Genomic DNA, 13787 nt, shown 5'->3' with positions numbered 1-13787 from the left:
GTTTAAAATTAAGTGCTGTGGTGATAAATCATTGATCACAAGTGCCATTATTAATGACTCCCTTTTCTTTAGCTAGGACAGAAGTTTGTTTTTTTCACCAAATATTTTAAGTTCCTACCATGAGGAAAACATTGTACTTAAAGGGAAGGAGAGGTACAGCTAGACCCTGGATTTTTGGAAGTTTGGATGTTTGATTTCCATTAAAAGTAATATGAATCTTTTCAACTTTCACTAAATGTTGAATGTCCCCAGGTTTAGTTCCAGGTCCACTTCTCTTATCCTCTACAAGGTTTCAATTACCATCTAAATCAGTGGTTCTCAACCTTCCTAATGCCGCGACCCTTTAATACAGCTCCTCATGTTGTGGTGACCCCCAACCATAAAATTATTTTCGTTGCTACTTCATAATTGTAATTTTGCTACTGTTATGAATCATAATGTAAATATCTGATATGCAGGATGTATTTTCATTGTTACAAATTGAACATAATTAAAGCATAGTGATTAATCACAAAAACAATATGTAATTATATATGTGTTTTCCGATGGTCTTAGGCGACCCCTGTGAAAGGGTCATTCGACCCCCAAAGGGGTTGTGACCCACAGGTTGAGAACTGCTGATCTAAATGCTTCTGCCTCACAAATGTGTACCTCTAGCCCACTCAGCTGCTTTGAGCTCCAGACTCATGTCCCACATTAAATCTCTACTTGACTATAGATGGTACCCTAAATTCAGTGCATCCAACTAACCCTGAGGGTGTTATCTAAGTGAAGTAACCATTCATCCAGTTACATTTCCTTCATTCTCAATGTTTAGTCCACCACCAAGTCATGCTAATTTTATTGCTTAAATGTATCTTAAGTCTGCACACTTCTCCTTTTCTATAGCCACTGCTCTAGTCTTGGTCACCATGATTTCTTGTTCAGGTGACTCCAATAGACCTCTCACTGGCACCCCTTCTTTCCTTCTGGCTCCTCTCCAATGCTCTTCAAAATGTGAATCTTACTAGGTCATACCCTTTGCATACGCCCATTTAACAAGCCCCCATTGCTAGTGCACAAAAATCCAGAATCCTCAATGTGGCCTCCAGGACTTACATAGCTCCCTTGTAGTGTATATTCCTCTCAAAGAGCCTGGAATAATCTTTTCCCTGACTTTTTCATCTGGTTAATTTCTGGCTGCTTTCTAGACCATACCTCAAAAGAATCTTTCACAGAAAAGCCTCCCTGACCCCTTACACTGACCACAGTGTGCAGCTGCACATTTATTGTGTGGTTACTGATCAGTGTCTTCCCCACTGGACTGAAGGCCCACAGAGCAAGCACCATGTCTGTTTACGCACCAGTGTGTTCCTAGCTGGAGAGCCAGCAGGAGCTCTGTACTGAAGGCTCTCCTAAGCCAAGTGAATCGTATTTGGAATTTATCTTAAAGGCAGTGGGAAGTCTTTGGAGGATTTTAAGCAGGAACATTGTGATTGGATGCTTACTTTGGAAGAATCATCTTGGATGAGGAGTAGTGATATCAGACAAATACTCCCCAAAGAGAAGTGAGGCAGAGTCACAGTAACTGAAGGTCCCTGCCATTCGTTCTCTATTCCACTTCTCCTGTCCCTCCTCTTTAAATCCAGTCCAGTCCAGCCAGTGTAGCTCAGTGGTTGAGCATTGACCTATAAACCAAGAGGTCATGGTTTGATTCCTGGTCAGGGCACATGCCCAGGTTGCAGGCTCAATTCCCAGTAGGGTGTTTACAGGTGGAAGCTGATCAATGATTCTCTCTCCCTCTTCCTTCCTCTCTCTGAAATTATATATATATATAAATTTTTTTTCAAATCCAGCCCAGCAGCTCACCCACCAACCCTCAAAAACAATTACTTGATCCATCTAGGCACTTGAACATTGATTGAGTTCCTAACTTCGCACTTGACACTAGGAACAATAAAGTCAGAAATGGTCTAGGTCCAAATGTGTATCTCTAGCCCACATCTCTTGCCCTGGTGGGAGACTGTTGGATAAGCAGAGAGTATACTCCAGCATGGGAAGTGAGACCAGGGGAGTTTGAACAGAGTTCTTGAATGCAGAGGAGGTCATAGCTAAAACAATCCCCTGGGAGAATAAGAAAAGGCCTCGCAGAGGAGGGTGCATTTGAAGTAGGATGGCCTAGGAAAGAATTGTGCGTTTTGCCAGGTAGAAACAAATGGGGAGGGGCATTTAAGTGGCTGGAACAGCATGTGTAAAGTCCTAGAGCTGTAAAAGGGCATGGCAGACCGGTAAATGGCATTAGCCCTGCAGTTTCACAGTGGCAGAGAGGATGCATGGGAAGGGCGATGAGGAAGGTGGTAGGAGATGGAAAAAGACAGGCACGTTAGTGCTACTTTTTAAAGGGTCTGGTGTTCTTGACTCAGGCTGTGGGCTGCCAGAACCACTGGACCACTCTTTATAGCTCTGGATTAAAAAACAGTACATGAGGAAATGCTTTATATTGAAAGTCTAATGGTGTATTAGGAAAGCAGTGACCGAGCCAGTGAGAGGAATGATCTTCTGAACCCAAGAAACACAAGCATGACTGTGGTCCTGAGGGAGGTGAATTGGGATCTGGGCCTCCAGAGAAGAGCTGGCTGGGCCTGCCATTGGGAGGCTGAGTCCTGAGCCTGGCTCCACACTGGCATGGTCTGTCCTGACCAGCAGTCTGGATTTGTGTTTTGCAGTTCCCTGGATAACGGGAGACCACCCGATCCTGCAGACTGGGCCGTGGTGGATGTCGTCAATTACTTCCGGACAGCGGGATTTGAGGAACAAGCTAATGCTTTTCAAGAACAGGTAACTGTGTCTAGAGAAACACATGATGAACACAATTACCCTCCCTTCCCACAGAAGCAGAAGGAAATGAGGAGGAAGAGGACCAGAGAATAGTGAGGGATCTGTAGGCTCTCCGCATGTCCTCCATACCAAGTCCTAATCATATCAGGCCTTAACAACCCCAGGAGGGTGGGAAAGGGCAGAAAAAAGTGACAAGCTAAAAGTGCAAGAGGAACACTCAGGCCCTGAGACAATCACAGCTGCAGAGAGGAGGGTTAAAGCTCATTTACATCTGTATATTCTGAAAGATGCAACAGCCCTACCTCCAACACAAACACACTAGAAAGCAGAAAACAGAAAAGAACGAAAAAGGAGAGACAAATCTGACAGAGACATGCAGCCCTATCTACTAGTGGCCTTTGCACCAACTGATCTTAATAACCCCCTCCAATTTGCTTTCCAGTGCTTAGCAAAGTAGAGTCGAAAGAGCACAGGATTTAGTTAAATCCTGGTTCTTCTCACACTGCGTAACCCGGGCAAGTTACTACATCTCTGAGTCTTGGCTTCACATCTACAACATGAAGCTATCAATGCCTCACTTGATGGGGGGTGGGGTGAGGATTCAAGGACAATGTGTGCACAGTGTCCCTAACAGTGTCGATGCCACCAAATGTTAATTCCCTTCCCTTAGGTCCAGGGTTAGTATTGGGAAGAGAGAGAGAGAAGCAGGGGTCCCTCCTGATGGTCTGAGTGATCCCTGGCCCTATTTTTCAGATCTGTAGGAATAGTGCTCGAGGGGCTTTGCCAAGAGGAAGCAAACTGGGGAAGCAGGTTGTGGTCCACACCGGGCCAGCTTTCTCCCTATCAATAAAGGCTGCCATTTTCCCAGCATTAAATCTTATATTATAATATAATTGAGAATATTATGAACTGAAGAATGTGTCTGCCTGCTTCTTCCATATACTTTTAGCCCTTTCTTATTCTCTCAAGTTGAGTTTGGATAGTTGAACTTTTTAATATCATATATGCCAACCTCTAGATTTTCTTCAACCAGTATTTCTTTTAACCTGATTGCTGTTTTTTTAAAAAATTTGGAACATTTGCCAAAATAGCAGGTTGAGTCACTTCACACCCACCAGAATAACTAAAATTAGAAAGATTGATAAACCCAAATGTTGGTGAGGATGTGGAGCAACCACACTCTGTCACATTGTCAGTGGGAGTGTAACATAAACACTCATACATCTATGCCATGACCCAGCAGTTTCATTCCTATTTACCAGAAAGAAATGAAAACATATGTCCACAAAAGATTTGTACAAAATTGTTCTTAGTAGATTTATTTATAATAGTCTAAAACTGGAAACTGAAGTGCCATTAATAAGATAGTGCATATACAAACTCTATCGTCATACAATAGCATACTACTCAGTAATCAAAGGAATGAACTACTGATGAATATAAGTTTGGGTGAGTCTCAAAAGATTATGCTGAGTGAGAGAAGCCTTACACAAAAGAGTTCATATTGAATGGTTCCTGTCTCGGTCTGTTTGTGCTGCTGTAACGAAAATACAATAAATGGGGTGGCTTATAAACAACAAATATTTATTTCTCACAGTTCTGGAGGCTGGGAAGTCCAAGATTAAGGTGGCTGCAGATTTTGTGTCTGGTGAATGCTCACTTCCTGACAGTGAGCATTGCTATGTTCTCATAGGGAGGATGGAGTGAGAGCTCTCTGGCACCTCCTTTATAAGAACAATATCCCATTCATGAGGACTCTGCCCTCATGACCTGTCACCTCTCAAAGACCCCACCTATTAATATCATTACTAATACCTCTATTACCTCATGGGGATTAGGTTTTAACATATGAATTGGGGTGGGGGGTGGGGGTAGGGCACAAACATTCAGGCCATAGCAGTTTCATTTAGATAAAGGTTGAAATGGGAAAATGGGTCAGTGGTAGAAAAAAATCAGAACTATGGTTGCCTCTGGATAGGTGGGAGAGTAGAATGACGGATGGAGCATGAGGGAACTTTCTGGGTGATGACAGTTTCTATGTCTTGACAGAGTTTAGGTTATAGGTGTATGCATTGTCACTGCATATGCACAAGTATATACAAATGATTCAGATTTGTGCATTACATAACCCTTAAATTTCACCTCAAAAGGAAAAGAATTATTTGAAAAATTCTAAAATTAATGGCATACAAACTGAAGCATTTAGTTTACAACTTATTGATGTATATAACTTACTTTGAAATATGTCAAAATATGGATTGACAATTGGAGAGAGGGATGAGTAGATGGGTAGTAAGTAGAGAAAATGTTCATTATAAATCTAGGTGGGGAGAATATGGATGTTCATTATGATATACATGCAACTTTTCTTTACGTTTGAAGTTTTTATCATAAAATTGTGGGGAAAATAGCTCAGGTTGGAAAGTGAAAGACTGGTCAACTGGAACATAAGTTATTTTGGTTTGCAATGGTAGAAAGTCCACTTGTATCATTGTAGTTGAGTAAATTTGAACAATATTGCAAAAGATTAACAAAAAAAAAACAAAAAAAGGACTTAGCTATAAAAGGTCTCTTGGCCAGATTCCCTGCTGCCCAAAAGCATTTTTCAGAGTAAGCTTCTACTCAGACTTTCTCAGAGGAATATGTCCCAGATTGAAGTGGGAGTGTTCTTTGGGCCTTCTGGATTCTGTACAGACCTCAGAAATGGAACTGGCCAGCTTTGAGGTTGGCTCAGGAGCAGGCCCTTATCCCAGGGATGACATCACTCTGGCCCTAGAGACACTTGGAAGCAAAAGGGAACAGACTCTCCCAAAGCATTTCATTCAGAAGTCTTTTTTTTTGGGGGGGGGGGGGGCGGGGAGGGAAGGAGCATCATCTTGCTACTGTGCTGAACCCGCCTGAACTCAGAAGCCTAAGAAAAGAATTCCCAGGGGACTGGAGTTTTGCAAACATGGTGCAGAAGCTGGAGTTCCTTCATTCTCATGGAAGGGTGGTTGGGTAGGGGAAAGAGTCTGCCTTGAATTATTCTCCAGAAGTGATCCAAATCTTCCTCCTGCTGTGAAATTCTCATTGCCTTCTCTGCTCATTAAAAGAGGGTGAGAGGTTGATAAGACAAGTAGCTGCTGTGATTTTCATGAGGACTGAGGGTTAGGATCCTCCACCACATTAACCTCCCTCCCCCATCATCATGCTTCAGAGGCCTTCAGTGCTTCACCTCCAAGGACCTTCCTGGCAATGAACCTCAAGCAGTCAGCAGTGACTCACCAAGTTCCTTCTAGATGGGAAAACTGCAGGCCACCCCCAGGCCAAACACGTGACCTTCCCAGGCACATCTTCTAGGTCACAGCAGGCAGATCCTTAAATATCCTCAGGGAAAGCTTTGCCCTGCCAGGAACACATGGAGAGCATCCCCTAAACCACCTTAGAAAAGGCCAAATCCAGAGAGGGTGGCACGGTTGCCAGTGATGTGGGAGCTTAGTTCCATGGCTGTCTTATGGGCTGAATGTTTGTGTCCCCCCAAGATGTGTGTGTGTTGAAACCTTAACTCCAATGTGATGGCATTGGGGGCTTTTGGGAGATAATTAGATTGAGATGGGGTCATGAAGATGGAACCCTTATAATGGGATTAGTGCCCTGAAAAGAAGGGAACAGAGCTTGCTCCTTCTCTCTGCCGTGTGAGGGCAAAGCAAGACGGTAACTATCTGCAAGCTAGGAAAAGGGTCCTCCACAAGAACCCAGCCACCTTGCTGCTGTGACCTCGAACTTCTAGCCTCCAGAACTATAAAAAACAAATTTCTGTTGTTTAAGCTACCCAGTTTGTGGTGTCTTGTTATAGCAGTCTGCACTGACAGTGAGGCCAGACATGTCTCCACTCAGACGGGCTGACTTGTAGGAGAGTGTCTGCCTTCATGGTGTGGTCTCACAGTACACACCTGGATACTGTGTTGCCTTAGCAACTAGACTTGATGCGGTTTTCTAGCAGCATGCTCCATTGGAAGATGTCAGGCCATTGAGTGACATTTGTCCATGTTCCTGTGGCATGGAGCGGCATCTGGAATAAGCTGGTGATCTTTGTGAAGCCTCCTTTTCTCTGTGCAGATAAACTGCCACATGATAGTTATCTCCATTAAATTTCCCTCTGGTTCAGTGATCTCCGTGAAGTTTTCTTCTGGCAAGCCTCTTCTGAGCCTTCTGTGTGAGCAACAGCTACAGGCCTAACTGTCAAAAGGGAAGACCTGGGCTCCTGCACAACCCCCTGTCTACACCCATACCAATGACGTAGTGTCCATAGTGTGTGTGTGTGTGTGTGTGTGTGTGTGTGTGTGTTGGGTTGTGTTGCTGTTCTGGCCAGTCTCGTCTTATGATCAGTGATGTCATTCTCTCTCAAGCTGGCATGTAGTTTGTGTCATCAAGGGAGTTGGGTCCACTGGCTGCGTTAACATTGTGCTCAAAGGGTTCAGTGACCCATCGAGCAGGAGGCAGTGGGAGCCCTTCCTAAAGAGGGCAGTGATTCCAGCACTGTCACTCCTGTCCCTCTTTCCCGCAGACATGGTGGTGTGGTGACACGTTCCCACGTGTCTTCTAACAGACAGACCTCTTAGGCTGTGGCGAGGGGCATGTGTGAGAGTCATGACTCTTGGTCTCTTTTCTCCTGACTGACTGACTCACTGGTGATCCCGGAGGGTTTGCTTTTCTAGGAGTCAGATTTCTGTAGTGGCTGAGGAGTTAACCAAGCAGCATATGCTCAAGCTCCTGCTTTAATAGTCAGTTGTTATTGTAGAACTTGCCCTCATGAAGCATGCTTTTAGGCACAGCATAGGGCACAGAACCATTTCAGCTGTTGCATATACAGCTGAATTTTCATGACGAGATGATAACAAATTGGCTTTTGCCCCTGGATATAAGAGTCAAAAAAACTTTAGAAATTTTACTTTTCTAAGAGCATTAGTTTTTAAGAGAAGACCTTTTAACTAAGCTAATTCAAGAACATTGCCACCTTCCTCACAGAACAGTGAGGATCAGATTCATTTTTCTAAAACTCTGAAGGCTAAATGAGCACTGTTCTTTGGTGTAAAGCCGCCTCTGTTGACAATACTTGCAGTGGCCAGTGGAAGCATTCTTGCAGTACAGTTCAGCAATTTTATCACTTAAACTGGACCCCAACTGCAAGCCACAAAGATAGTTCTGCCCATTTGTAGTGTAGTCACATCATTTCTACCTTTTTCTGACTCACATACTCATATGTACTGAATACATACTCTAAAGAAGATCTGCCATTTAATCAATGTCATGTAATTCACATTGTTCAGATTCCTCAAACTTATAAGTAAATGACATCAGTGATTCTGTTTTAAGAACAGTTGTGTATCAATGAGATAATTTTTTCTCAGAGCATCATGACAAAATAATGTGCAATGCAAGGTGACAAATTAATTTTGCTCTCTGTTATCTCCTCATTTCCCCTAAACCAAATAAGAACAGTATTTCACTCTGAAATGCCTGACAGGTTGTTTAAGCCATTAATTTGAAAAGCAGAGATTGGCATTTCTTTTCAGATAACTTTTGGTTAAATTTTGATATGTTTCTGAGACCACTGACATAATAAATATAAGTAACAATGTTTACTGCTACAAAGTGCCAAGTAACACTAACCACATCAGATGGAGTAGTCGAGTGGGGAAGTCTGTCAGAGCGACCCTGAGCATGTGTTCTAAGTCATGGCCAGATGGATTTCAACTGTGGTGATTTCAGATGAATAATCTCTATATATAAAAGCCTAAACAACTGAATGACCAGTCTGCTGGTTGCTATGACACGCACTGACCACCAGGGGGCAGATGCTCAGTGCAGGAGCTGCCCCCTGGTAGTCAGTGCACTTCCACAGCCAACCTCCCGCAGCCAGCCAACCTCCTGCGGTCCCTCCCCCCGGCCAGCCAACCTCCCATGGTCCCTCACCCTGGCAGGCTGTCCTACCACCCCACCCCCTATTGGCCCCAATCACCAACCAGGCCAAGGGACTCCACCCGTGCATGAATTTTTTCACCAGGCCTGTTGTTTCTAATAAGACTCAGGACAAAGCCAGGCTTTGTGGGGAGGGGTGTCTAAAGCTTACACATTTCTAGCAGACCACCTCAGGGCCCCTGCAAATTTAAGCTTCATTAGCTTCATGGTAAATCTAGCTCTGAATCAGACCAGCTGAAACCCCACAAATTGGAAATAACTATTATTACTTTATCAGCATTTCATAGTACTAAGTACTGAAAATAGTCAAGGTGTTCTGCTACCTGATATTTCTTTCACAATTGAAGGCTTCTGAAATGCTTAAAATATTTTGTAGCATAATGAACATGGGAAGTGTCAGCTCACACTCTGCTGATATGTTCTTTCATCCCATAAAAACATAGAAAAAAGTTAAAAAGCAAATAAGAAAATGGCCAAGATAATTGAAAGTGAAACTGATAAGGAAAGAATCTTTTGAATTCTTGATTGAAATAGATTTCCATAAACCAAAAATCCTAAAAGGTTGTTTAAGTCATTCACTTGAAATGAGAACAGTTGTAAGACATTATGATATAGACAGGCATCTGGTACTTCTTTGGGCTTATTCATATTGTTTCCATGGTTGTTACAGCTTTTTCTAACATTCATTGAAATAAATATAAGACTGTTACAGTAAAAGAATTATTGTAAGTACTAGAAGCCCATTGCAAGAAGATTCGCACAATAGGCCTTCCTTCCCCTGGCTGCTGGCACCGGTTTTTCTCCGGCACCCGGGACCTAGGCCTTTGGTGTGGCTGCAGCGGAGAAGCCAAGCATCTTCAGTCTTCATTCTTCATTCTGGCTGGAGCCTTCAGTTTTCCCTCCGCACCTGCATATGCAAATTAACCACCATCTTTGGTGGGTTAATTTGCATAGTCACTGTGATTGGCTGGTGGGCGTAGCAGAGTGACACAAATTTGCATGTTTCTCTTTTATTAGTGTAGATTCTTTTAGTTTAATAAAAAACCACCTGAAACCATTATAGGTATGAGAACCATTTGAAGGAAGCACAGAGGATTTCGGGCAGAGGAAGGATAAAAAAAAACAAGGCATGGGGACATGAAATAACAGTTTATCTTGAGGACTCCAAATACCTTGGAGTAAGAGGAGTGGTCCAGGGAATGTCCAGGGATTGTACTGAAAGGTAAATAGGGGTCCAGTTAACAGACAGTCTGGTTTAAGAGGACTGTGCCTGTCAGGCACTAAGAGAGGATAGTAAGTGGGGAGTGCCATGATGAGACTTGTGTTTTTGAAAGATCAGTCTAGTGGTAGTGTGGAGAGTGGCTTGGAGGACATGGAGACCAAAGGCGAGAAAGATGCCATAACAGTTCCATTGGGGATGTGCCGGGGTCCAACCCCAGCGGGTCCAGGGGTCCCCAAAGGTGTGGACGGAGTCGGCGAAGAAGGAAGGACACGGAGACAGCGTTCAGTTGAGCAGCAGCCTAGCCAGGATCTCCAGCCAAGTTCTCCAGCCAAGTTCTGGTCTGGATCTCCAGAGAGGTTCTGCTTAGGATCTCCAGCCAGGTTCTGTGTCCATGTTCTCTTGCTAGGTTCTCCGGCCGGGTTCCGTAGCCATGTTCCCTCACTAGGTTCTCCAGCCAGGTTCTGTCCAGGTTCTCCAGCCAGGTTCAGTCACCAGGTTCTAGTCAGGTTCTCTTGCCAATTTCTGTAGTCAGGTTCAGTCCAGGATCTTTTGCCATGTTCTCTCCAGCGAAGTTCTTCTGTCTGTAGGTTCTGTGTAGGTTCTGTCTTCTTCCTTCTGTCTTCTTAGTTCTGTCTCCTACTGTCTTGTTACATCTGGATTTATACCAGTTGATTCAATCCTATCAATCTCTATTACAAAGGTTAGGGCGTTTCTTATCTCCATTCCAGGGAGTAAAGATTATGTAGCTTAAGCATGATTGTTCGTAGTTAAAGTGATTAATTACCCGCCTGGTACTTAGTTAAGAGGTTTTATTCCCTCCCTAACTTCAGGGGAAAATCCCTACCTGGGGAAACAACCTTTCTCAGAGACCTTGGTTAAAACACATAGTGCCAAGAAGGTGAGCAAACGTATTAAGAACAGTATGCCATATATGCCAGGTCCCTTGAAACAGCATGGATGGACCAGCTCCCGGCAGGGATGGAAGGTAAGAGATAGATTAGAGAGTCTAGGAAGGCAGTCAGAATAATTTAGTGGAACATTAACAATGGAGATTGAAGTTTTGTCCTGTCCTGGTTCTCTGCTATAACCCCAGGACTGAGCTCCGTGCTCCCAGGCGGGAGACCGTGGTGACTTGGGTGACTGCCAGGTTTCCAGTTTGGTGGTTATCAAGTACTGCCACTAACCAGGATGTTTGTGGGAAAATGTTAGAGGGCTGAAATGATCCCAGTTTTGAGTGCATTAAATGTGAGGGCCTGTAAGTAGATATATCTAGTATACAGCTCAGGGCTCAAGTAAGGCCTAGAAACAGAAATGTGAGAGTCATCAGCACTCATAGGAGGGAGTAAGAATGAGAGAGGCATTTTGAAGGGGATCTTAGAAAAAGGCCAAGGAGAACACCACGGTTTTTATAGGAGAAGAAAGGCAACAGAAAAAGCAACTGAGAAAGAACACTCAGGGAAGTGGGCAGAGAACCAGTAATGAGAGGTTGTATAGAAACTCATAAAGGGAAGAGTTTCAAGGAAAATGCAGTGATTAACAAGGTCAAATACATCAAAAAGGTGAAACCCAATGGAGCTTGTGCACAACAGTGGAGTTGGGGGGAGGAATATGAATGACACTTTCCTCCAAGTTGAGTGAGTGAGACTTGAGACGTGAGACATGGGATGTAGGCAAGTGGAGGAAGAACCAGTAGCTTAAGGGTCCTCTAAGCATGAAGGCTCTTTCCTCATGAGGGAAGAGACAATCTGATTTACATGCAGGAAAGTAACCAAAAGAACTGGACAAGTTAAAATTGGATGAAATTGAGGACAGTTAAATTACGCAAAACTCTCTGAGGATAAGGAAAGGGATGAGGTCAAAAGAGTATGGAGGGGTAAGGATATGGAGAAATTGAAGCCCTCATGCATTGCTGGTTGGAATACAAAATGGTGTAGCTGCTATGGAAAACAGTTTGTCAGTTCTTCAAAAAGTTAAGTGTAGAATTACTGCATGATCCAGAAATTTCACACAAAAGAATTGAAAAGAGGGACTCAAACAGATACTTGCAAGCAATCTTCATTGCAGCATTATTAGCAATCACCAAAAGGTAGAAACGACTCGTGTCTATGAACAGATAAATGTATAAACAAAATGTGGTATACACAGACAATGGAATATTATTCAGTCATAAAAAGGGAAGAACTTCTGATACATGCCACAACATGGATGAACTTTGAAAGTATGCTAAGTAAGATAAACCAAATAGTGCCTGGATTCCATTTACTACTATATGCAATACCTAAAATAGGCAAACTTATACAGACACAAAGTACATTAGAAGTTACCAAGGGCTGAGAAGAAGGAGGCAGTTATTATTTAATGGATTTTCTGTTTAAGGTTATAGAAGAGTTTGAAAAATAGTGGTGACAGTTATACAACATTGCAAATGTAATTAATGCTGAATTATACATGTAAAAAGAGTTAAACTGGCCTATTTCATGTTATATATATTTTACCACAATATAACGTAATGTCAGCCATAACATACATGGTGGTTCAAATAAGTTCAATTATTTTATTTTTTTAACAGAGAGAATATGAAAGGATTAATTCTGAGCAAGACAGGGATATCTTCCTCTATCCTCCCTATCCTTCCAATGCTCTGGGGCATAGGTGAGGATGTATGTAGATACAGCTATAATTGCCCTCGTCCTCAGGGACATTAGGTAGCTCCTAACAGTCTCTATTTCCTTGGTTAAACAAGAGCTAAGCACCTCTGCTTAGAGTGGACAGGATGGGTAGAATTTTAATGAGCAACTAGAGGAGAGTAAATGAAGGTTAAGAATGACCACCAAGGGAAATGGAAGAGGGAGCTGACCAAGGATAAATATTTCTTGATCATATAGATAGTCCATACTGGTGGAGTTGAAATGAAAAGGTGGGTATAAATGGGGGTGAGGAGTGAGAGAACAGATATTTAGCTTTCAGTGTTGTAGAAGTAGGACTTTTCTGGTTGATGATAGTATAAGGGTAGGCTCTAAGAGTGAAGGTGAAGTTGTAGAAATGGTTGGTGTATTAGAGTAGACTAACTGCTGGCACACTAGATGAAAACATGCATAATGACTTAATTAAAGTAGAAGTTTATTTCTTGATCATATAGATAGTCCATACTGGGGGTGTCTGTTTCATAGTAATTCAAGGATCCAGGATGGAGGTTCTATCATCTTCAACCAGAAGTTTTCAAGATTATCTGGGTATTGCTATCTAGTTGCTATAAGGATAAAGAGCAAGGAGGAGTTCACGTAGGTGGTTTCATTGGCCAGGACCTGAAAGAGGTGCACATCAGTCCCTTCATTGGCCAGAGTGTGGTCATATGACCACACCAAATTGCAAGGAAGTCTGGGAAATGTGCAGTTGTGTGTCCTAGGAAAAAAGCAACCAGCAGCCCTCGCTACACTTGAACTTTAAAGCCATTTTTAAAGCATTTCTTGTTGTAGTATTGTTACTTAGTTAAATACAGAGAAATTTCAAAAAGACTAACTTTAAAAAAGCACCTGAAGTGAAGAAGCTTTATCTGATCATGCATGGGCAACACTCATTTCTAATTCTGTTCCTTCAACCTACTCTTTTTTAAAAATCTAGTCAGACATTTCTATAACCCAGTTACCTCATTTGATGAACTGAATTTCATACTTTTTCCTTCATCAAAAATGTGTACAAGATTTTTTTGTGAGATAGAACCCCTTTATCACTCACTTTGTGCCAGCAGCAAATATTAAATAATACAGAAAGATACCATTAAGTCACT

At 42.7% G+C, this 13787-nt stretch overlaps 1 protein-coding gene across 1 annotated transcript in view; it reads left to right on the top strand.

The window, feature by feature from the left end:
* Positions 1–13787, top strand: part of SAMD13 (sterile alpha motif domain containing 13) — a 55671-nt gene that overhangs the window by 31644 nt on the left and 10240 nt on the right. The window contains exon 3 of the mRNA XM_081087613.1: positions 2706–2817. Within this exon, the coding sequence (XP_080943739.1) occupies positions 2706–2817 (112 nt within the window). The remainder of the gene's footprint in view (positions 1–2705; positions 2818–13787) is intronic.

This window comes from Myotis nattereri (assembly GCF_964212035.1).
Source record: "Myotis nattereri genome assembly, chromosome: 3".
In the NCBI taxonomy this organism is placed as follows: Eukaryota; Metazoa; Chordata; class Mammalia; order Chiroptera; family Vespertilionidae; genus Myotis; species Myotis nattereri.
Note: the sequence above shows the minus strand (reverse complement) of the source record. Positions and strands in the feature narration are given on the sequence as shown.